Below are 24,836 nucleotides of genomic sequence, written 5' to 3'. Positions count from 1 at the left end.
ATGATAACGTCTTTTAGAATTACAGTACAGGATTTCTTAACCTCGGCAGTATTGACATTTTGGGGCCAATTGTGTGTGTGTGTGTGCGCACGTGCGTGTGTCTCAGGGCGAAGGCTGTCTTGTGCATTGTAGGATGTTTAGTAGCATCCCTGGCCTTGACCCACTAGATGCTGGTAGCACCCTCCCCCAAGTTGTGACAACTAAAAATGTCTCTAGACAGTGTCACCTGTCATCAGTGGGTTGAGAATCACTGCTCTATACAATGTCAAAGTAGGAAATTGACATTGGTACAATACTTTTAACTTTAGGTTACATTCCCTGGTCTTCACATGCACTCATTTGTGTGTGTGTGTGTGTGTGTGTGTGTGTGTGTGTGGTTCTCTGCATTGTCTCACATCTATGGATTCATGGAACCATCACCACCATCAGGATACAGAACTGTGAAATCTTTTTCTGTGGTGGAGTGGGACTCAATACCATAAAATTTCTGAAGCCCTCATTGTGAACAGCAGTAACTCCCAGGATTTTAGAACTTCAAGGAACCTAAGTGTTCATTGCATGCAAGTTCTTGTTTATTGCAAGATTCCGACAGTGGGCTGCTCGGTGTTAAAAAATGATTGAAGAAGACAATTTAGGTGATAGAAACTTTTTTTTAACACGTTCATGAAATGGACAGTCTCCTTGTGGAGAATGGCAAAATGGGGCAGAAGGCAGGAAGCTTTTATAGGACAAAGAATAAAGAACAAGGAAGGAGAGCATAGAAAATATCTGGTTGGCTGGGGTGTCACAGTCCACTTTGCTTGGGGTGAGAAGACCCAGAGTTGGCTTGGCGTTGGGGAATTGGCTAACTAAGAGCCAATTCGGGTAAGAGCAACTCCATCTTGGGCCTGGAAGTTTACTTTTTTAAAAAAATTATTTCTTTTATTTTTGGTTGTGTTGGGTCTTTGTTGCCACACCTGGGTCTTTCTCTAGTTGTGGTGAGCGGGGGCCACTCCTTGCCACGGTGCGCGGGCCTCTCACTGCAGTGGCCTCTCCTGCTGTGGAGCACGGGCTCCAGAGCGCAGCCTCGGCAGTTGTGGCACACAGGCTTAGCTGCTCTACGGCCTGTGGGATCCTCCCGGACCAGGGCTCGAATCCGTGTCGCCTGCATTGGCAGGCGAATTCCCATCCACTGCGCCACCAGGGAAGCCCCTGGAAGTTTACTTCAACACCAGTCTTGGCTCACACGTTTCCACTGATGGGTGCACACCACCTTGCGAGCTTGCTTATCCATTGGATAAATAGTACTGATTGCTAGCATGTTCTTCTTCACAGGGACCTGGCAAGCTGCTTCTCTCTAATTCCATTTATTCAGCTGTTTCTAGCCAAATTCAATATTTTCTAGATCCCTGCAGTTGGAATGCTCTGAGGTCCAAAGAGTGAGTCTCCTGGCCCTAGTTTTCATCATCCCAGGGTGAAGAGTGAGATGACGGACCACATTCTGGGCGTGGGAGTGGATTTGGGGTGTACGTCTCATGTCATCTCCAAATTGATGGACTTGGTTTGGAGCCATACTTTTTGTAGAGAAAAACATGGAACAGAGAAGTAAACCACAGTTATATAACTGATTTGCCTTTTCCCTCCCAAGTGGTAGGAAGAAACAACCAAGTTAATAAACAAGACTCTTAATAGGTGATTTGAAGATGTTTTGTTCTCCCCCCTCCACTGGGTTAGAAGTAGCCTTTAACTTTTGGGTTCCTGCTTGTTTGTTGCTTTCTTCAAGGACTGGGGAGCATGTACCTCTGTTGGAATACACGCCCGCCTGCATTGCATCCATGGTTTTGGTCCACGGTCTTGAGTCCGTGGAATTCGCAGAGTGGGCAGCGATCCATGTTTGTTCGTATGTCTGTGCCCAGAACTGGGGAGTTTGCACTTTGTGCTGTGTTGCCCCGGCTTGGGGGGGAGGGGGGGCGGGCGGGCGGGCGGCGATAATCAAAGAGTTGTTATTTGAGCATATTTGGTTGTAAACAAAGCCCTTTCTGTTATGCGCTGCCAGCTAGTTGCTGGAAAGAGCTTCACTTTTAAGTTTTTGCTGCAACACTCTTCAGGGCGTCTTGCAAGGTTTGGCCTTCAGATGGAAATGTCTTCTGCCGGGCAAAGCTGGAGTGTGAGGATTAGATGAATGTGTTTGTAAATATTTCACTATATACTTTAAAAGCAATCACAAGGCTGTCAGCACACCTAAACAAATAACAAGAAATCTTTATATCATGGTATTATATGTTCCCTTGAAGAGTTAAATCCAAAATGTTTGGTCCAACTCCCTACAAAATTCCAAGGGAAAGGACTTTTTATAAAAAAGGTCTTCTCACATACATCAGCAAGCAGCTTTCTAAGACACCACCTCTGTTTCCAAAATGCTTTCCAAAGTCAGCTATTCGCGCTGGCAGATCTCCTCTCGACTGTGCCCATGGTTCCAGAAACCAGGGTTTGTGCGTGGATAATGAAGGGACAGACACTTGCGTGTTTGGGGAAGCTGGGTTGGATGCTGTGGTTCTTGAAAATAGCCACCGCGTTTCCTGCGTGCCCTGGGCATCCCTGGCTGCCAGACCTCACGGTGGGTGGTGCCTTCAGTCCCGTGGCAACAGCAGCCTGGGCCCTGGAACCTGGCCATGCCATGCGGCATGCGGGATCTTAGTTTCTGACCCCATGCGCCCCGCAGTGGAAGCGTGGAGTCTTAACAACTGGATTGCCAGGGAAGTCCCTTGAAACCTGGATTTTTGAGGTGGGAGTCTCCGCTGGATGTCTGAGGTGGCCAGGGAGCCTGAGCTCTCAGGCTTTGTGCCTCCAGCAATGGCTCTGCCTTCTGTGGCCTTCTGAGGTCCCTGCCTCCATCGCTGCTTTTCTGGGATCATGAAACCCATAAAACTGGGGTAGCTTTGGATGGCTACGGGAAGGGCTAGTGTTCGTAACTGGCTGGGATCCCATCAACTACTGATCTGGGTATCGTAGGATGGTCAGAGCCACACAAGACACCTTCAAATGTTCATTTAAGACTTTTCATTTAAGACTCTAGATTTTTATGGAATACTTGATGCATGAGAGGCACATGGAAGAGTTTGGCATAGTTTTTTCAGGATTCAGAGAGATTCAAAATCTGGCTCTGCCACTCATGGGCACGTATGACATCTTCACGCCTCGAATTCCTCACTGTGACAGGGGAAAAAAAATAATAATGATAATAAGCTTCCCAATGTGGTGTGAGGTCAGAAGGTCGATGCACAGCCTCGCAGCCTTTCGAGGGACAGGTCAGAGGCAGCTCCTACCCAGCGTCCTCAGGTCCCCCGGCTACGTTGAGTCCTGATGGGTCCCGCTTAGCGGTGCAGCCCGGTTTATCGGCGTTTCCTTCTCTGAGTCTCACTCCCTCCACTTCTTCATTTGTGCTTCATGAAATCACCTCTCACATTCGCTCCTGCCTCCAAGGCCTTGTCTCAGGCTGGTTCCAGGCAGAGCCCAAACAGAGACCAGCAAGTACCAGCAGTGCCCCCTGCAGGGCTGGCACACCCCACCTGCTGTGGTTACCGGGGTATCTCTTTAAAGGCTAAGGGCTTCTTGCTTGGTTGCAGGTCAGGAAGGTGGCTGTTGCTGCACAGAGGCTGGGCGTGGCTGTCCCTTCTGCCTTGGGGACCCTGGTGGAGGCCAAGTCTTCTGCACGAGACCAAGGTCTTTCTTCTGCACAGGAGGCCAGCCCAGAGGAGGTCATCGTCTGATCGGCTAGTTTCCCAGGGAAGACACAGCCAAGCAGGAGCAGGGGAGGGCTTTTGATTGATTGATTGACGGACTGATTGATCGATTGACTTTGATCCAGCCCTGCTGAAAAAGTACTTAGAAAACTGCACTGGTGCTTCCGTCTCCAGCCCAGACCATTAAGGTCACTGATTAACGGACGCAGGCACGTCCTTCAGCCACTCAGCCCCTTTTTTCAGGCTTCACCTGATCCCTGGGAAACCTCCTTCTGCCAGGAGCTTGACGGTCTCAGATTTGGGAACTCGATAAGGACACAGGCTGTCCCCTCCCTGTGTCATGATCCTTTTCTTGCTAACACACACAGGGAGCACGAGTTTCTGATTTTTTTGTTTTTTGTTTTTTGCGTGCTCTGCGCAGCCTGTGGGATCTTAGTGCCCCGACCAGGGATCAAACCCACGCCACCTACAGTGGAAACCTGGAGTCTTAACCACTGGACCGCCGGGGAAGTCCCGGGAGCACAGGTTTCTAACTGCTTTTGTTTCGGCTTTTCACGTTCGCCTGCAAGGTCCTCCTTGGTCCCATGGTGTTTGAGAAAAGCGGAATTATTGTCTGTCCCGGTGCCGCGAGGCTGCCTCTCTGGGGAGCTCCCGAGAACCTGCAGTGGCTTGGTTTCTCGCATCCTTCCTCCTCACGCGGGTTCCTTCACAGGAGCCAGGCAAGGAGCTTAGGGTGGGGCTGCGTCCTTCACAAGAGGGAGCGCAGGTGCCATAGGGCTGGAATTTCTTGGGAAAATGCACATATGCGGCAAAGAATTTTTTCGGATTCTGGGGTTGCTACTGTAAGCTCCTAGTATAGAGAGGGGAAAAAATAGTTTTCTGTCAATCAAGGAGCGTGATATTTATCACCATGGACCAGAATAGAATATGTGGCCTGCATCGGCAATTCAGTTTGCTACTTTTAAGGAATTCAGTTTTGTCACGCAGCCCAGATGGAGATGTTGATTTGGTCCTGGCTCCTTCTCTGTGCATTATTTCCACTTCACTCTTTCTGTCATCTGTACGAGAAGAAGGGGCAGGGAAGGGCCTAGGCCTGGCATCTGTCAGTGACCTCGGGTGGGTCTCTTCTCCTCTGGGCCTCCGTGTCCCCCTCTGTAGAATAATGTTCGTAGCAAGCTTCCTGCCCTCGATGGGTATTTGCCAAGATCGAATGTTTTAATCTACGTGAAAATGCCTTGTAAATTGTGCCCCGTGCTCCACGTGTTGGCTGTTACTCTTCCAGCACCTGGGATGGTGCTTTGTGACGGTCGGGACTTGGGACTAACAGGAAGGGTGAGAAGGTGGAGGCTGTCTTTTATTCAGAGGTCACTGCAGGTCAGGCACGGCCCTCAGTGCTTTGATGTATGTCATCTCTTTCCTCTCCGTAACTCCCACCGAGGCAGGTACCATGTCTCATTATTTCACTGATGAGGGGAATTAGCATAGGAGGGGTGAGGTGGGTCCCCCGAGGCCACACATGGTCGGTGCAGTGGCAGAACCTGGCCGCCTGGGGTTGGAACCAGATCTGTAGGTACATGTCCTGGAAGTGCGTCTTCCCTAGAGAAGGTGGCAGGTGCCCTGCCTGTTTTCTCGGTCCCTTTGCCACTTCCCTGCAGGGAATCTGTTCCCCACATGTTGGTCTCAGGGGTGATAGCACATCTGCCTCACATCTGGGCCATTATTGGATTCCCAGAGCTGAGTATGGGGCGTGGGTCCAGCCCAGGGGAGTGAGGCTGAGGGTGTTCGTGGGGCTGTGTCCTCTGACTCTGTCTCCCATGCTGGCCGTGGAGGCCCCGTAGAGGTTGCCCAGGCAGAGGGAAGGCCTGCAGTGAATGGCCGGCTTCCAGGGAGGGGTTGGATGGCTTTTTCCTCTCATGTTTTGTAAAACTTTTTCTTCCCTTAACATATTATCTTTCTGCCAGATCAGACGCTTGATTCTCAAAAGTTATGGCACCCAGTTTTCCAAACAATCAAGATTTTTACAGACCCTCGATCAGGCTCTTTCAGAAGAAGTCATCTGTGGAGGTCACCGGGCTGGCATTCCCACCCACAAAAATGGGACAGATGCCGAGGTGACATTAGGCTGATGTCATCAGCCACACTCAGGTTGGCGCTCCTCCTCCTCTGGCCTTTCTGAATGTTTTGGTTTATTCATTTCCTTGACCCGAGGAGGACATTTAATTTTGTGATTTTTTTTTTTTTTTTTTAGCTTACATGAAAAATGAAAGATATACCCAGCAGGTATCACCCAAGAATATGATAGAGAGGGGTTTGCCTGTGGCTGGGCCCAGTGCACCCTTGAATTTTTTGAGGATTTAAGATTTTCTTGATAAATATCTTTTTTTTTTTTTTTTTTTAGCGACTCTAGAACTATCTGAAATGATTTCATTAATTGGCACAATCCACTAGATGTTTTTGGTATTTCAACTTGCTTTTTAAAATCCAAACTAAGTATCTTTCTCCATAGACCTTCCCTTCCTCTTGTTGTTGTCTCATTGGTCATCCACTGACTCACGGTCATTCATGATCGGTTGTTCCTCAAAGACTTAACCAGACTCTGGAGGGAGAGCAATGAGCAAAACCAGACACAGTTCCTGCCCCCATGAACAGAACGACGTATTTACATGTGTTTGATAATGCTACACAGGACGGGTGTGCAGAGCCATAGTGGGGGTTGCTGACACCACACCCAGGTCCTCGTTTCCCACTGGCACACCCATCCCACAGCTGCTGGGGCTTGGCTGTGATGGCTCACAGCTGCTCCCCTCTCTGGAGCATGAATGATCCTTGGAAGGAGACAACTCCCACCACCCCACACACACCCCTCCCCCACAGTCTGTAGCCAGAGGCGAACCAGCATAGGAAAAGGTGGCCCCTTATCTCAGGGTGGGGCAACACTGCGTGCAGTTCCAGCTCCAGAGCTCCCCGTGGGATCAGGCTGAGTTAGGCTCTGCCTGGGGACACAGCCTAGCTTAGCTCCTTCCTCTGCCTCATCTTGCTTCCTCCCTTCTTTTCTCCTTGGAGCCCTCCCTCAGTACATCACCTGCACCAAACCCCTGCCTCAGGCTCCACACAGAGGCAACTTGACCAAAGACAGGTGCTCTCAGAGCCCATCCAAGGAGACATTGATGTAGGTGGGGAGTTCAGGAAAACCATCTCAAAGAGGGCATGGCCGAGCTTGGATTTGCAAGATCAACAGGAGTTAAATAGATGGAGAGTGAACGGAAGGATGTTGCAGGAGGAGGCACAGCACATGCCGAGTTCTGGTGGGCAGGAAATATGAACTGCAGGCTGAAAGGAAGCCAGTGTCTGTGGCGCAGAGAGAGAGTCCAGTGTGAGAGGAAGCTGGACGGGCCAGCGGGGCACGAGCAGGCAGACTCCCTGGGCTCCAGGAAGGAGTCCCTCCAATTGGTGGGCAGCATCATCACACCTCCAGGTACCCAGCCGGGGCCTTGGAGAGTTAGGTGGGAGGAGCCCAGCATGGTAGGAAATCTTGCCCCGGGGTCAGAGGTCTGGAGTTCCAGCTCCATTTTATCAATTAGACATGGTGTCACTTTTGGGGCCCCAGGGAGGGTCAGAGGTACTCCGCAGGACGTTTTGCGGTCTCAGAACAGTAACCACCTGCAAGTGTGCATTGTTTTTTATTAGGAGTGGTTATTCCCCTGGGTGCTCACAATAACACACTTCCTTTCCTTTAACCACCGGCCCCTCAGAGTCCAAGGTGCCTTCACTGGGGTCCGGGAAGGCAGAGGGTAGAGATGGCTGCTTTGCAGGAGAAGACAGCTGAGTCCTCACCAGCCTGGGATGATTCTGACATATGTGACAGTAAAGACATCTCTCTCGCTCTCTCTCTCTCTTTTCTTTTTAGGTAAAAAGAGCAACAGAAAAGGCGTGAAAACCAAGAGCTCTGAGAAGGCTGCCGGTGATGATCACAGGGTCCCTGTGGCCCGTGATGCTGTCAGAGAGGGTGAGTGAGGCCCCTGCTTCATCACCGGCCCTGGGAGGGCGCAGGCCCCGGCGCAGCAGCCGAGTCCTGAGCACGGGTCTGCCTGGGGTCTGCTGCCCCTTCTGCACCATCCATACGGGGGTGAGAACATTCACAGCCTGTCTCTTCTGCTTCGCACAGTAACTCACAGCCATACTTTCTCATCAGCTTGACTAAGGTCATTTCCGAATTTCCTGGAGCGCTTGCCTTCCCTGCCCTTCCCCCTCCCCCCTCGAAGACAACATCATTTCCTTTCTCGTGGGGCCTCGTAGCTGCCCACAGCCTTGTGTGCACATTTCTTATCTTGCAGCCGAACCCAGGGCCTCCAGTGTCAGAGGTCGAGTCTTCTACTTCCAAAGCATGTAATGCTAGGCCTGGCATTTTACAATCATGTAAAAATATTGGTCCTTTAATTACTTACCTTAGGATGGTCAAAGCCATTAGTTCTAGACTCATGGGCAAACTCTGACCCGCTAGCTAGAGCTATTACTATTATTATTAACTATTACAATTACCTTTATCGTTATCTCTCTTACTCTAAAGTATGGTATCTAGGATGACATTTGTGCTGCTATTAGTAATAGTGAACATGTATTACGCACTTACGCTCTCAGTAATTGCCAAGCACTGGGCCTCTTACTTCACGGCTCCTGATGTCCCTCTGAGCATTGTGGATATTATCATTGTCATCGTCGTCATCATAGATGAGGAAAATGAGACTCAGTAATATGGATCATTTGCCTACCGTTATGCAGTTTGCAAGTTGTAAAACAGGGATTTGAACCCAAGATTTGCTGGTTTCTGCTCAGCAGCAGAGCTGCTTGAAATAAATAGAGCATTTCACAAATTTGGGTTTATAGAGGCAGGATCCGATTTCAGTTGCCGTGTGAGCCCATAAACCGTGTAACAGAGTTGATTGTCACAAAGGGAATTGTGTGCTCCCTTAGGCAGAGTGTAATGCTCTGGGCTGTGTTTCTAACCAAGAACTTGCCATCAAAGAAATCATAGATATGACTAGCAGTGCATCCTAAAACAGAAACAGAAGTTCCACAACAGTGAACTTCTGCAATCACTTAGTAACTGAGAATTCTGTTCCACCGTAAAGTGGACAGGTGTGCACTGGACTCATTGCCCCTGGGAGGGCCCAGCATATCAGGACGGTGTGTGGAGGACCCAAGGGGTGCTAAGGCTGTGTTCCTGCCGGTTCACCCTGAGAGTGTGGGCCTTTGGGCTTTCAACTAAATGGGTGGTAGTGAGACTCCCACCTTGGGTGGGCCTCGGCCATGACTCTTTGTCCCCTTGCCCCAGCAGGCTGAGAAAACGCCAGCTGTTTCTCAGGATCACAAGTCGCAGGGCTAAGGCGGCTTCTAGTCTGGCCTCACCTCTCTGGGTTCTGCTGCTGTCAGATCTGGGCCAGAGAGTTCTTTCTTGTCTTGTTAATTCTTAGATGCTTTCAAACATATTTTTAAAATAGTTTTTCCAGTTTTGTTAGTAGCTTTAGCACAAGGGCCGGTTTGAATTATCTTACTTCTCCATTACCAGAATTGGAAGTTGGTACAATTTTGAAAGGCATTTTCGCAGAGGTTTTTCAAGGCCCATTTCTCTACCCACGTGTGTATGCACGTACACTCTGAAGTCCGCGCTTACCTCCTGATCTGCCCCACGAACATTCTCCTTCCCCTCCCTGGCCCGCTCAGGATTGTTCCCCCGCCCTCCACCTCAGAGCCCCGTCTGAACAGTTGGGACCCCTGGTCTCCAAGGCAGCCATTCTGGCTCTGATTCTTTGAGTGCCCTGGATGTGATTTTGGCCTGTGAGCCTTGTTCACATTGCTCTTCTATTAAAACAGAATTGAGGGCAACCCTGGGGTGGGGGGAAGAGAAGCTGTGTGGGCCCTGGTATGCAAATATGGGAGGGAGAGAGATGGTGAGGAAGGGAGGTCATGTGCCGGAGGCAGGCGGCGCAGCAGTTAGGAACACTGGTCTGGACCAGGAGGAGACACCTGCGGGTGGCGCTGGGCAGAACAGGGCCTCGGATGGACAGCTGGGCGGGCTCAGGACCCCGCATCCATCATTCTCTCAGCATCTCCTCTGATCGAGCTGGGGGCCTCGCTGGAGATGGGGCAGAGTGAAGGGGCGGGGAGAGTGGCTGTCACTTACACTGTGTCCAAGGCGACAGGTGGACCAGATGTCACCTGCTTCATTTTCAGGGCGGTGGGTAGTACAGATATTAACCACACTGAGTTATGGGAGTGACTGGCATCAAAGGGCTCGTGTTAGATGTGGATTTGAAACCGCACCACCCAGATTGGGACTTGAACCCACTGTCTTTTAATTGAGATGACAGACCTGGTCTCCGGACTTAATGAAGCCCAGGTTCTTGATGTCTCATTGCAGAAAGAATTCAGTGAGAGACAAAGTGATAGGTAAGAAGTGGATTTAGAGAGATACACATTTCAGAGACAGAATGTGGTCTGTCTCAAAAGACGAGAAGGGCTTTGGGAGGAACACATTCCACAGACAGAGTGTGGGCCATCTCAGAAGGCGAGAGGCCCCAAAATAATGGAGTGGTTAGTTTTTATGGGCTGGGTAATTTCATAGGCTAATGAGTGGGAGGATTATTCCAACTATTTTGGGGAAGGGGCGGGGATTTCCAGGAATTGCGCCACCGCCCACTTTTTGGCCTTTTATGGTTGGCCTCGGGCCTGTCATGGCACCGGTGGGTGTGTCGTTTAGCAGCTAATGTATTACAGTGAGCGTATGATGAGGCGCAAGGCCCACTGGAAGTCGAATCTTCGGCCATCTTGGACCTAGTTGGTTCTAACTAGTTTTTGTCGTGTCCCCAGTGGTTATGTCATTCTTTTTTTTTTTTTTTGCGGCACGCGGGCCTCTCACTGTTGCGGCCTCTCCCGTTGCGGAGCACAGGCTCCGGACGCGCAGGCTCAGCGGCCATGGCTCACGGACCCAGCCGCACCGTGGCATGCGGGATCCTCCCGGACCGGGGCACGAACCCGTGTGCCCTGCATCGGCAGGCGGACTCCCAACCACTGCGCCACGAGGGAAGCCCCGGTGATGTCATTCTTTTAAAGGTTGTGCCCAGTCCCCTTCCCTCCTGTTTCAGACTCACCCTGAGAGAATCTTAGCTTTAAGGGAGAGATTATGTACATGGCTGTCACCATGACTAAGGATCAGTGTCAGCTGTGGCGAGTCTCCAAAATACATCTTGGATATTGTTCTATAATAGCATATGCAGTGGTTGAATTATTGGTGTAGTTCTTCCCTTCTCCCTATATGTACAGCCTTTGCCATATGACTTCTCAGTTGCCTTCACAAAGGTGAAAGCCCCTTGACTTTGGGCTGGTCCATGTGCCTAGGTGAGGCCAATAGGATAAGGTGAACTGACAAGGTGCCAGTTCTGTGCTGAGGGACTTTGTTTGTTTCCATTTGCTCCTTGCACCCTGTCATCTCCATGAGAAGAATGCATGCATCTAGGCCACTGGTCCAAGGAGCCTGGGAGATGAGTGAAGCAGATATGGGCCCAATCTGCAGCCTGGAGCCACCAGCTGAGCCCAGCTGATCTGTAGACAACTAAGGAATAAGTGCCACTGAGAGTCTGTGGTGTTTTGTTACACAGCAATAGCGGACAAATACGGTGAAGATGAAAACCCTTATTTTTTAAAACGTTGCATTGTGTTCTGTCGAATGGATGTTCTATAATTTATTTAACCTCTTAAGTGAAGGACATTTAGGTTGTTTCCAATGTTTTGCTGCTGTAAAGAGTATCGCAGTGAGCTTAGCGTATACCCTGTCACTTACCATGCACTGGTTGCAGAATAACTCCCTGCTTGCCATTCAGAGCCCACCATGATTTGACTTATCTCTGGCCTCTGCCTCCCTTTTTTTCCAACCAGACAGGATCTTGTTTCTCAGACATGCCCTGTGCTAAAAGCTCACTCACGTGTTTCCTCCGAAGGGAACTGGGCAAGCGTCTCAGTTGGTGATGCAGAGGTAGCTTTGGGGTCAGGCTCTACCCTCGCTGGCTGTGACGCTCCGGGCAAGTTACTGTCTCTGTGACTCAGTTTCCTCCTCTGTAAAGAGGGGATAATATGTCTTTTATAGGGTTTTGTGGAGATGAAATAATGTGTGCAGAGTGGAGTGTACACAGTAAGCTGTCAGCAAACATTAGCTATGATTTTTATTTGCTGTCTTGGGACTTTCCATGCCTTAGTTACAGGAGTTGACAGATATTTTTAAAGGATCAGATCGTAAATATTACATGCCTTTTGGGCCTACATGCAAAGTTGAGCGTATTATGTTGGTACTTAAATAACCATTAAAAAATGTAAAAACGGTTCTTATCTCATGGGCCGTACAGACACAGATGGTGGGCTGGGTTTGGCCCTCACTTGGGCTGTAGCTTGCTGGCTTCTGCCTTAGAACTTGATGGCTCTCTCGGAAGCCTGCCCTGGTCACCTGTCCTTTGCTTTCCTGTACCTCTTCCTCATGTTCCTGGTCCTCTCCTCTCTCACATCCAGTGATTCCTGTGCACGGCTTTTCTGACATGGGAGGCTATGTATGTTTATGAGCAGAGGCTCCCTGTGTGATTCATCTCAGGAAATGCCCAGCGTAGGTAGCAGCAGTACTTGACCAGAATAACAAACCTGTTTATCGTGCACCCGCGCTGTCGGCACTAGTGTTCTGGGGTAGAGATCGGGTGTTCCATGCATGTTGAAGTGGATTCTCCATGGCCCAGATCAGCAGAACTGGCCCTCCACAGGAAGCGCTCCTTGATCTGTAGGAAAGAAGCTTGCTTCCTGCCATCATGGAAATAGGGTGGTTTCCCAAAGCAGTACATGTTGGTGAATGGAGTGCCCTCAGCACTCTGCCTCGTGTTGGGCTGGGTGAGATTTGAGGCCTCTACCAGGTACGGTGCTTGGGGATTGACCTACCTTGTGTGTGTGTGTGTGTGTGTGTGTGTGAAACTTGAGAGTTTTCGTTTGTATCACAGACAGTTTGGCTTTTGGCTTTTCATCCAAGCCCTCGCTGTGAGCCTTGCCCCTTGTTGCAGGGCCAGATGGCTCTTGGAGGCTCAGCTTGGTCATCCCCCAGATGTCTGGCACAGCTGTGGAGGGCAGTAGAGTGAATCCCAGATTCCTGATTTGGGAGGAGACGGGGCCGACATGGTCTCAGCTGCCCTGGAAGATGCTGTGATAAAGGATCACATCTGTAATTCGGATTCCTTTGGAAGTGAGAGGGGAAGCGAGGGGTGGCAGTTGGACAGAATCACACCACCCTCTTGGACAAGCCTTGGTTGGGAAGCCTGAAAGATGTGGACACTGGAAAACCCAGGGCTCCTCCATCCTTGCTGCTTCTTCCACTTTCAGCTCCATCTCAAACATATCTAAAAAGTTCTTCTTCAATCTCTAAAATGAAACCTGTGTCCCTTGAGGTCTTTCTAGTCTCTTGCACTTTGGAGAGATTTATTTTTTCCTCCAGTGGTTTTGCCATGGCAGGGTCTTCACTGGGTCAGATCAGGGGCCCTGGGCTCACGCTGTCTGCAGTTGACGGCACACTGAGTGTGTTGATTGACACCATGTGGGCAGCCCAGGGCCATGGGCTTCAGAGCCTCAGTCTGAAACCAGAGCCACAGTGGACTTGCCGGCCTAGAAATATCTCCCAGACAAGGGGTCAGGGAACAGAGCTCTGATGTGTCAGTAGCACTGGTTTGGTGGCACTAAAAGGTTCCATTCATTTCTATCACCCAGTTGACCCCAGCTGTGGTTCTCAGTGACCAAGATCACACTAGTCCATCATTGGAGGAGGGATTCTAGTGCTGAAGGTCCTGTGAATCCTCGTGACCGAGGCCAGCACATGTGCTCTTGTCGCTCTTGGAGTTCTGTTCTTGTGACACTGTCAGCCTTCATTCCATCTTCTCAAAACTTCTGTGTGAGACCGTCTTTATTCTACATTGCTGACTCTGGATGGATTTAGCAGAAAACCCAATTTACCGTGTCACGTGCTAAAACTTAAAAAAAAAAAAATTTAACCCAGTTGAAGTGGAAGTTGTTTTAAAATTGATTTCTTTACTGCTTTATTAGACATTCTGAACTATGAAAATAGTGAATGTGCCTTGTAGAATATTTGGAAGATACAGAAAAACGCAAAGAAGAAAATGAAAGGAATCCACAGTCTTATCTCAGAGATAAGCCATGGTTGACATTTTGGAGTGTGTCTCTCCAATCTTTCCTCTGTGTGTGTGTGTGTGTGTGTGTGTGTACAAGAACAACATCACAGGTATGTGTATAGATCACACACATGCTTTTTGCAAAATTGAACTAGTCTTAATTTGTAACCTTCTATTCTCATTTAATATGCTGTTACTTTCTCATCATAAAATATTCTTTTACAACATTATGTAACATTATTGTCCATTTTATGATGGTTTCCTAACTGTTATTGTGTTTTTTAATGTTCACGTTGTTTCCAGTTCTTCCCTGATGTGGGCAGTTCTGCTCTGCACCCTGGTGTCCGTGGCTTTGCTCACCTACTCCTTGGGCTTGTTTCCTTGGGGAGGAACTGCATAGATGTGATCCCTGTCTTCCAGAAAAGTTTATACCAACTTGTACTTTTATCAGCTTTTACCCACTTTCTATTTGTGTGTGTGTGTGTGTGTGTGTGTGTGTGTGTGTTGATTTATAAGAGCTCTTTATATATGAAGGACAGGGCCCCTCTATTGATACATTGCAATACCCTCTATTGATACATTGCAATACAGTGCAGTGAAGAACTCTGAAAGCAAACTGAGTGGAGATCAAAGCCCAGTCCTTGGCTCACTAGCTGTATGACCTTGGGCATGATGTTTAGCCTCTTTTTTCCTCAATTTTCTCAAATATAAAAGGAGGCTAATACTTGGACGTGCCCATAGGATTAGGATAAATATTAAATAAGATGACTTGAACGAAGCACTCACAACAGTAAATGCTCAATAAGGGTTACTATTACCTTATTAGGTCCCATTGAATGAGCTTCCTATCAGTCATTCACTGGGGCACTGGCCATCTTTCTTCTGATAGAGGCTGAGTTGGAAGACGTGTCTTGGCATGAGAACCAGATGGGTGCGAATGAACCCCAAGAGGTGCAGGCATCCCCACTCCCAGCTGTAGGCGGCTCTAGACCAGGGCATTGCTCCCCCGAGAGGAGTGGAGCCCGTGCGGAAAAGTGGAACCATGCTCCCCGAGGGCATCCTGCTTCCAAGAGGGAGGAGGGGAGGGCAGAGCTGAACTATACACACCATTTATCCATGCCTGTGTACCAGTCAGATAGGTTACCCCAAGGGCAGAGTGAGTCAGGTGGCAGAGAGAGGTATGGAACTCCCCTCAGGAACATCCCTCCTCATGGAAGCCAGGAGCAAAGAAGTGTTCCCTTTAGCATATGCCTACAAGTTTAAAATTGTTTCATCTTCCTAGAGAATTGTGGGGTTTTTTTTCCTACTGTGTATTGACTTCCTTTATGCCTAATACTACTTTTTGACTTAAAAAATCTATTTTATGTGACATTAAAGAAGCTATATAGTGGGCCTCCCTGGTGGTGCAGTGGTTGGGAGTCCACCTGCCGATGCAGGGGACACAGGTTCGTGCCCCGGTCCGGGAAGATCCCACATACCGCGGAGCGGCAGGGCCCGTGAGCCATGGCCGCTGAGCCTGCGCGTCCAGAGCCTGTGCTCCAGAGTGGGAGAGGCCACAACAGTGAGAGACCCGCGTACCGCAAAAAAAAAAAAAAAGTCATAAAGACATTTTATACTACTTTCTAATTCTTTTTTTCTCTTTCTCATTTAGGTTTTTATATATTAGAATAGATTTTGTTTGTTTGTGATAGGAGATTGAAGTTCAGTTTAATTTTTTTTCTTGTAAGAACCCAAATGGAATAATAATTGTTTCCCCACTATTTTGCAGTGCTGCCCTTATCTGTTGGATGTCGTGTCCATATATGCTTGGCTTTGTTTTCAGGCTCCCAGTTCTCTTCTTTATCATTACTTCATTTTTCTACCCGTACATAAAATATCTCACTCTCTTAATTATTATAGCTTTATGATAAATCTTGATATCTGATAGAGCAGAACTTTGTTCTTCTTCAAAAGTTTTGGTTATTATTGACCCACTGAAAGTGTGTGTGCGCACACACACATTTACACCATGTAGTCAAGTTCTTTAAAAACTCTCCTGGAATTTTGATTAGAGTTACATTAATTCCATAACATCAATTAGGGGAGAATTTATATTGAGTTTTCTGATCCACGAACATGTATATCTCCGTATTTCTTACATCTTTCAAAATATATCTCAATACATGGGCCTTGCACATTTTTAAATAGATTTATTCTTAGATAACTGACACCCTGTGATGCTTTTGATTTCAGTTTTCTAGTTCTCTTTTGCTAGTGTACAGTTGATGTTTGAATGTTGATTTTATACGCAGCAACTTTGCTAAACTCTTATTAATTATAAATTTATTCATATATTAACTTGGATTTGGCTACAGAATCAATGTACACTAAATAATGACAGTTTTCTTTTTCCTTTCCATGTTTCAAGGCTTTTATTTATTTTTCCCTACTGCATTGGCAAAGAGCTTAGTTCAAAAATAATAGATCTTTCCTTGTAGGTTTTAATTCTGTCTTTGGATTTTTAGTTTTCTTGATGTTTGGCTTATCTTAAATATTTTCTATCTTTTTTTTTCAGCATATCCTTTTCATGGCAAGTAGAGGCCATGTCTCTTGCACTATACTTAAGGTGAACAACATTTTCCTGGTTATTATATCAAATCACATTATTTCTTTTGGAGTCTTTTGGATGGTGTACCTCTTTTAATGTTTTGTTCTTTACTCATCTTTGAATGAGTCAGATTTTCTCCCCTGGGGACAGTCTAAGCCCTTCCTCAGATCTACAGGTGTTGACCAGTTCAGCATGCAAAACCCCCAGTACAGTTTGCACTTTCTAGCAGCCTTTTATCTTTTACACATCATTGCTCTTCTTAGGTGCGAGCTCCTTCCCTCACTGCTGGTTCTTAGACACTGTGATCTGATGGATTCATGGGGAACTAAATCACCTTCATATGTGGTTATCAGTGTTCTTTTTGTCCCCACACTGTCAGACTGCCACACCTCCCCCTACCTCCTGTCCAGTTGTGTTTTAAGAACTTCTGATCCAAACAGTTGTAGAAACTTGGCTGGGGGGAGAGGTGAGCACCCAGCCACCTCAGAAAGCCCCATCTGGGCTTTAGAGATAAATGTCCAATGTTCTAGTTGCTGCAGACCCTGGATTTCAAAGTGGAGGCATGCAAGAGGGGTGAAAGGTTTTTCTGTCCTTCCTCTGGTCATCTCCATTTTTTTTCCCAACTGTCTCCATTGGACTCACATGTGATGAATGTTCTTCCACCTCTGGCATTAGGTTAAAGCACTGGTGGGAGTCTTTACTTATCTGCCTCTTCGTAGTTTTTTAGGATGAGTTTGGGAGAGGCTGCAAAATTTTAAGCTAGAGTTCCCCAAAGTCTATGATGCCTCTGTACAACTGGCGACTTTATGAATTATGGTAAATAACCCTGAACACATTATGAGAAGGTTGTCCCTTTTAAGATCCCTTAAAACAGCTTTTTCTTTTTTTATAAATTTATTTATTTATTTGTTTGTTTTTAGTTTTGGCTGTGTTGGGTTGTCATTGCTGTGTGCCAGCTCTCTCTAGTTGTTGTGAGCGGGGGTTACTCTTCGTTACGGTGCATGGGCTTCTCACTGCGGTGGCTTCGCTTGTTGTGGAGCGCAGGCTCTAGGCACGCAGGCTTCAGTAGTTGTGGCACGTGGGCTCAGTAGTTGTGGCTTGTGGGCTCTAGAGTGCAGGCTCAGTAGTTGTGGTGCACGGGCTTTAGAGTGCAGGCTCAGTAGTCGTGGCCCACGGGCTTAGTTGCTCCACGGCATGTGGGATCTTCCCAGACCAGGGCTTGAACCCGTGTCCCTTGCATTGGCAGGCAGATTCTTAACCACTGAGCCACCAGGGAAGCCCCAAAAGCTTTTTCTTTTGAAGTAATTATAGACCCACGGGAAATTGCAAACAAATGGGTCTTGTGCTCCCTTCAGCCTGCTTCCTCCAGTGCATTTTGGGTAACTGGTACAATAACAAAATCAGGCCATTGGCATTGGTACAGTCCACTGAGCATGTTTGGACCCCACCAGTTATGCATGTGCGCGTATGTGTGTGCATGTGTGGGTGTACGTGGTCCTATGCACGTGTAGTTTCATGGAAATAAACACCACAGATACAGGACAGTTCCATCACCATAAGGCTTCCTGGTGCTACCCCTTTATAGCCACACCCTCCCTTCCCCAGTCACTAACTTCTGGCAACCACTCATCTGTGTCCTGTTTCTATAATTTTGTTTTTTAAGAATGTTAGGTAAGTGGGATCATACAGCATACAATTTTTTGAGATTGGCTTTATTACCTCAGCATAATTCTCTTTCACTCTTTCTGAGTTGGATAAACAGACTTAGTCTGGTATTAATATGATGTAATAGTCAGGAAAAGCTAAGCCTGTTAAAAATTATTAGTATTGAAGTGTGCCATGCATACAGAAACGTCTAGAAATCATAAGGATATAACTTATTGGGTTGTCACCTACACTACTCCCATATAGTGTGAATGCGCCATTATAACTGTCGTTTTGATCAGAAACAGAACATGACCAGAACCTCTGAGGCCTTCCTCCAGCTCCTGCTCACAGATAACCACTGTCAGAGATGATTTTTGCCTGTTTTGAGCCTACGTTCATGGAATCAGACATTGTACTCTCTTTGTGGCTGATTTCTTTCACTCAATATTATGTGTATGAGATTCATCCATGTTGTGTAGAGCTATGGCTCACTTATTTTCATTAGTTTATAGTTTTCTATTGCATGACTATCCCCCAATTTATTCATTCTCATATTAGTGGACATTTGAATTGTTTTCAGTCTTTGGCTATTACATATAGTTCTGCTAGGATCATTCTTGCATGAATCTTTTGGCATATGTATGAATGTGTTTCTGTTGCGTGTATACCTAGAAGTAGAATTGCTGGGTCATAGGGCGTGAGGATCTGTAGTAAATACTGCTAGAGAGTTTTCCAAATTGGTTGTACCAGTTAACACTTGTGCCAGCAGTGTTGTTTCACTTCCTCACCAACATTTGATATTGTGTCTTTCTAGTTGTATTCGTATTCATGGGTATGTACTGGTATCTCGCTGTGGTCTTAATTTGCATTTTCCTGAAAGTTAATGACTAATGTTTACTCACCATTAAGATATCTTCTTTTGTGAATGCCTCTTCAGCTCTTTTGCTCATTGTTCTTCTTATTGATTTATAGGATGGTTTTTGTTTGTTAGTTTGCTTTTCTTAAAAATATTGTGGGGCTTCCCTGGTGGTGCAGTGGTTGAGAGTCTGCCTGCCGATGCAGGGGACACGGGTTCGTGCCCCGGTCCGGGAAGATCCCACATGCCGTGGAGAGGCTGGGTCCGTGAGTCATGGCCGCTGTGCCTGCGCGTCCAGAGCCCACAGCAGTGAGAGGTCCACGTACTGCAAAAAAAAAAAAAAAATTGTGGATGTGAGTCCTTTGTTATTAATATGCATAGTAAATACCTTCTCACACTCTGGCTTACCTTTTCATTCTAGCACTTGTGTCTCTAGAGTAACAGATCTTCTTAAATTTAATATAGACTGTTCATCAATATTTTCCTTTAGTACTTTTGTTTCGCGTTTAAACTTTTTTTTAACCTACCCCAAGATCATGAATATATTTTTCTATGTTATCTTCTAGTAATAAGATTTCTTTTGACATTAACATATTTCCATTGAAATTACTTGACTTAAATAAAAATTAAGTAAGAGTAATCAATTAAGCAATAGTGCCTGGAAAAATTCACGGAGATGATAAGCAAGGGATTGAGGTTTGAGAAGCGCTGTTTTGAACCAATTATTCCTTTTTTGGCTTTATAAGCGATATGTAAAGAACAGACTTAATTTTTCCATGACGATGCAGACATAGTGATTATTAGTTATATTGGATTGTATTACAAATTCATTCATTCATTCACGCGGGAAACACCGATTTGGGCTTTGGGACTTCAATGATGAGAACTCATGGTTGCTGCCCTGGGACATTCACAGTGTGGTCTGTACTTTTCTTAGGTTGGGGTGGGTAGGATGAGAGGGGTGGGTGTTGAGGGACAAAGTCTCTGGAGGCTTTGCATGTGAGGCCACCACTGATCTGAGGTCGGAGCTTCTAGATTACACGAGGGTCTGACAGGCTCCAGGCATGAGTGGCTTCCACCTGCGTGGGCTGATACCCAGCTCCCTGAGAGTTTCCTCTGCTTGACCCCCTGGGGCCTGGGAAAGAGAATCCCGAGTTTCTGTAGCATTACAGGTAAGGGACACCAGCCAACCAGGGACTCAGAAGATTCACTTGGGAGCCTTAGACTAGGGCCTGGGCCCCTCTGCAGTCCCATGGATCAGAGTCTCTGGGGAGGGGGTCTAGGCATTTTTTTTTTTTTCTCTCCAGAAGAATCTGATGTTGGGTCAGGGTGAGAACTGCTGCCTGAAGGAGTCCAGAAGTGAGGGAGGAGCTTTCCAGGGGTGATTAGATAAGGCTGGGATTAGCTCCTTTGCAAGACCCCAAGGGAGGTGTGCCCTCTGGGAAGCCAGTGACTTCTGAGACGGGCAAAGAGCCACTGCAAACACTCTCCAGTGCACCAGGAAGGGCCCTCACACTCTCACTGATCCAAGGGAATGTCAAGTTCAGAAAGGCGTAGGAAAGAATGTTCTAAGACTTATTCGGTTTATAGGCGACCATGAAAGCAAAAGTTCAGGATGGCTGTGAGCTTGCCCCTGGCAGTGCTCTCGAGGTCTATGGAGAATCCTTTGCTCTGTTTCCAGCAGACTTCACAGCAGGCCAGAAGACCTTGGACTCTGAGCTCCCCTCTGCCAACTGGTGACCCCCGTCCCAGCCTCACTTCCTGTCTTCCCTGTGACCCCAAATGCCACCATGCAACTTGCATTTGTACCACACTGTTGAGTTTTCAAGTCCAAGGGAGGTGGCGTAAAGACTGTGCCTGGGATTTATTGTCACACTTGATTTTCAAATTCTAACTCAGATACTTAGGAGCTGCTTAACTCTGTGTAAGCCTCTTTGAGTCCTTGTTTACGTGTAAAATGGGGATGGTAATGCCCATCTCTCACGGTTCTTGTGAAGATTAAATGACAAAGTGTCTTCAGAGGGTCTGGCTCATGGTAGTTGCTTTCATTGCTCCCCAAACCTTTTAAAATGATTCTCTTGACTCTCATAACAGCCTCGCCTGCAGACAGATTTAGGGCATTGAGGGTATTCTAGTCTGACTGTGCTCCATAACTTATAGGTCACAAAATGAAATGCCATGAGCACTCCTGATTTGTTACAGAGCTGGCATGCACATATGGTAATTGATGGTGGTGAGAATAATAAATATATTGCCATAGTGCTAATGTCCATTTTGTAAAGTGGCTGCAATGCAGAGAATTTTAGCCAGGGACAGATTTAGTTAAACGTGTGTGTGCCTGTGTGCACTTGTCGAAGGGGAGGTGTGGAATGAGGCAGAGGGTCCTCAGAACTCAGGCCTGGGAAGCAGTGCCCCATTCAGCACAGGGTGTTCTCAGGAGCCACGCTGCCTGGAAGAGGAAAGTCGAGTCATCTTTGATGACTGTCACTCTTTCCCCCAGATTATGACACATCTCCCATCTCTAATTAATATTTTCCTGAAGTGTTCTTTTCACACATTTTTTTTCATGTTCTCCTCACCCACATGCTTCTCAGGATTAGAGTCTTTTTCCTCTTAGAAAAAGCAAAAATGTGATTTGATGATAAAGGGTTTTGTTTGTTTTTGGAGGAGGAACAGGGAGCTGCCTCGAGGGCTGTTCAGGGGCTGCCGCTGGAACAACTTGGCCCAGGAGCTGAGTCCTGGCTGAGTTACTGCCAGAGCTACTACCTCTGTGCAGCCTGGCTGGGGACTCAGAACACAGGGGAGGGGTGAAGAGCTGGGAATGAGCTTCCCATTGACTTCAAGCACTCTTTCAACCTAGTAATTATCTCCTCAATTGACATTATAATCTTGATTATAATACCAACATATCACGCTCCAGTAATGATGCCATCACTCTGCCTGGCCTTTTGACTTTCTGATTGTGGAGATTTAAATTAAGCTTTGAAACATTTGTGTCTCCTCCATTTATTTGATCCTCGAGGCAGCACCCCTGGCTTCCTGAGTAATATTTTCTAAAGATGGAGAAAAGTCCTGCCTGTTGGGAGATGGTATCATGACTGACTGCTCTCTGGACAGGGGCCGGATGTATCTTTGAGAATGTAAAACCAAAGGAATTCTAGCTTCTTGCTTCAACTTAGCATTGCTTTTGGAGTTCTTTGGCAGGTAGAGCGCACTGGGCTCTCTTGGGGCGAGTCACTGCACAGAGCCCTCAGCTCTTACGTCCCATGTGGGGTGTGTGTGTGTGTGTGTGTGTCTGGTACATTAGTCCAGCAGTATTTTCAGCAAGAATCTGAGGTTATGATGGGAGTGGGGTACATTTTCTAAGCATTGACTGAAGATGTCCTTTTGACTGTTGACAGAGAGTGGGTTCTAGATTCTCATTCCTTCCCCTCAGCCCTTGGATGCAGGAGTTGCCAGTGAGAAGCCTCGTGTTACTGTGATTGTCTCTTATCTCCTGGAAGCCATGGACAAGGCAGGAATCGTGGCTGGGAGGGGGCCACTCGTCTGCTTCCTATCCCCTCTGCCCTTCTGGAGTTCCCGTTTTGAAGATACGGAGGTTTCCTTGAGACGGCTGATTCATTCTGTGGGTTTTGTTAGGCTTACAGCCTTTGGGGCTCTGGTAGCAGCAGTCCCCCACTGTGTCAAAGTCCAGGCCGCAGCTGAGTGAAGTTCTGCAGGTGTCCCCTCAAGGACCAAGAGGTGGCCTCGAGAGCTGGCCAGGTTTCTTAATCACCCTGTGTCATTTTCTTTCCCATGTGGTATTGTTCTACATTGCGGGTGAGTCCAAGGAGGAGAGGCAGCTTTATTTTGGACACTGAGTAGACCTGCCAAAAATCTTGAGAATGATCACTAGGCCACCTGAAGGCTTCCGAATCCTGGGGCAGCATCAGGCCGGTGCCAGTGGAACTGTCACCTCCTCTCTTGTGCTCTTTACCATGCTGGGCACCAGTGCCTCTGCTTCCCTGTGCTAGTACAGGCAGCCTCCCGGCAGATGTGGGCAGGGGAGAGCGTGGCATCGTTTGAAAGCCCGGAGCTGAGAGTCTGGAGACCGGGATCTGAGGCGTGGCTCTGCCACTGGCAGGGACGCCTCGGGTGGTTCACCTCAAGTCTCGGGGCCTCGGTTTCCTCTTCTGAGAACTCAAGGGGAGGACTTGATGGCGTCTCAGGTCCTGGCAGGTCTGAATTCCTCTGGCTGCAGCACCTGGACAGACTTTCTACCTGGTGCCCGCAGAGCATGCCCTGCGGGCACTGCTCCGCCACCTCCTCCAGCCTCCCAGGACCAGAAGGGTTTTTTCCCTGCAGGGGTTTGTTGTGGCTGGACAGACATGCTCACGTCCCCAGGGATCCCAGGGATCCCCAGGGGCACTTCCATCTCAGCAGTGACCCACAGGGCTTTTAAAATTTGCTTCTGTTACACTAGGGATTTTTCACAGAAGTATATTTTGTTCACTTCTCCTCCCGAGTGTTTGTTTTCTTTCTCCAGGGCCAGATTTGAAGAAGGTAGCATCACTTGGAGATTTCCAGCCCCACGGTAGGGTGGGTGGTGAGAATAGCAGCCCAGGAGTCAGGAGGCCTGGGATCCGGCCCCAGGGCTGCCGTTAAAGCTCTTATCCGTAGGGACGATGGGCTGGATTGGGATGATGGCCAAGGGCCTGCCCAAGTGCCAGCATCTTATTCCAGGGGCAGCTTAGATAAAACTGCGTGGAGTAGCCATTCTCAAAATTACCAGTTTTGCCAGGAATGGAAGACAATAGGTTTGTTTGTTTGTTTGTCTGTGTTTTTCTGTTGCTCTGCTCATTAGTATTCACAATACAAAGGCAAGGGTTGCTGCAGCAAAATCAACAAGTTCTGACTGATTTGCAGAGCTCAGCCATGGAATCGTTCTGAAATTTCTAACCAATAACTCTCCCTGGCTGAGTCACACTGCGGAAGGATCCTTAATTGGAAACAGCCTCAGACAGTAGCATGGACAGCATCAGACAGAAGGAATATCAGGGCAAAAACACGCAGAAAGGAAATGCCGACAAGAAGGAAAACTGGCATAATGTCAACAGTTGAATCGACAGCGTTGGTCCGGAAACGCTGTGCATACCAGTGAGTGGGGCTGCAGTGCTGAGTGGGAGCTCAGGGGAAAGACGGAGAAGCACGTGGCCAGATTTAGGAAACCAGAAGTTCGTTTCTGTCAACATCTGTCCTTGTTTTTAATAAGCGTTGTCCTTTCCAGGTTGCCCGCCTCTTGGTCTGGAAACCTTAAAAATCACAGACTTCCAGCTCCACGCGTCCACTTCGAAGCGCTACGGCCTGGGGGCGCATCGGGGGAGACTCAACATCCAGGTACAGGCGCTGGCGCCGTGGGAAGGATTCTGACTGCAGGGCTAGTTGCTCTGGCCACAGACACAGCCATGGTTCACTGAGTTTGGGGCAGGCTCCGTGTCTGGCATTTAACACGAATTAGCTCTAATTCTCACGATGGGGAGGGCCTTGCTGCAGAATCCGCATTTTAGAGAATGAGCCCTGAGACTCAGGATACGTGTCTTCTCCAGAGACTAGTTAGTAAAAAGGATGCTGCTGCTTCCTGGGCCCAGATCAGGTCACCTCCATGTGATTGATCTGTGAGCAAAGGGCGGGAGAGAAGGCTGGACAGCTGCGGCCATGGGCCGGCAGTGACCTTTGTCCTCTCTTGCCTCCCTGCTGATGCTTCTCACCTCTGCCACACTTGCTTCTTCCAGGCTGTTCTGTGGCTCCTTCCGTTGTGTTCCGCCAGGTCAAACCCTTAG

General features: G+C 47.9%; 1 protein-coding gene across 1 annotated transcript in view; it reads left to right on the top strand.

Annotated features, from left to right (window-relative positions):
- The window catches only part of CPXM2 (carboxypeptidase X, M14 family member 2), a 123,082-nt gene that overhangs the window by 4,156 nt on the left and 94,090 nt on the right, over positions 1-24,836 (top strand). Inside the window, exons 2-3 of the mRNA XM_029201100.1 lie at positions 7,630-7,728; positions 24,284-24,393. Coding sequence (XP_029056933.1) covers positions 7,630-7,728; positions 24,284-24,393 — 209 coding nt within the window. The remainder of the gene's footprint in view (positions 1-7,629; positions 7,729-24,283; positions 24,394-24,836) is intronic.

This window comes from Monodon monoceros, unplaced genomic scaffold, assembly GCF_005190385.1.
Source record: "Monodon monoceros isolate NGI ecotype Baffin Bay Population unplaced genomic scaffold, NGI_Narwhal_1 Super_Scaffold_4, whole genome shotgun sequence".
Taxonomy (NCBI): domain Eukaryota; kingdom Metazoa; phylum Chordata; class Mammalia; order Artiodactyla; family Monodontidae; genus Monodon; species Monodon monoceros.
This window is presented reverse-complemented; position numbering and strand designations above follow the sequence as displayed.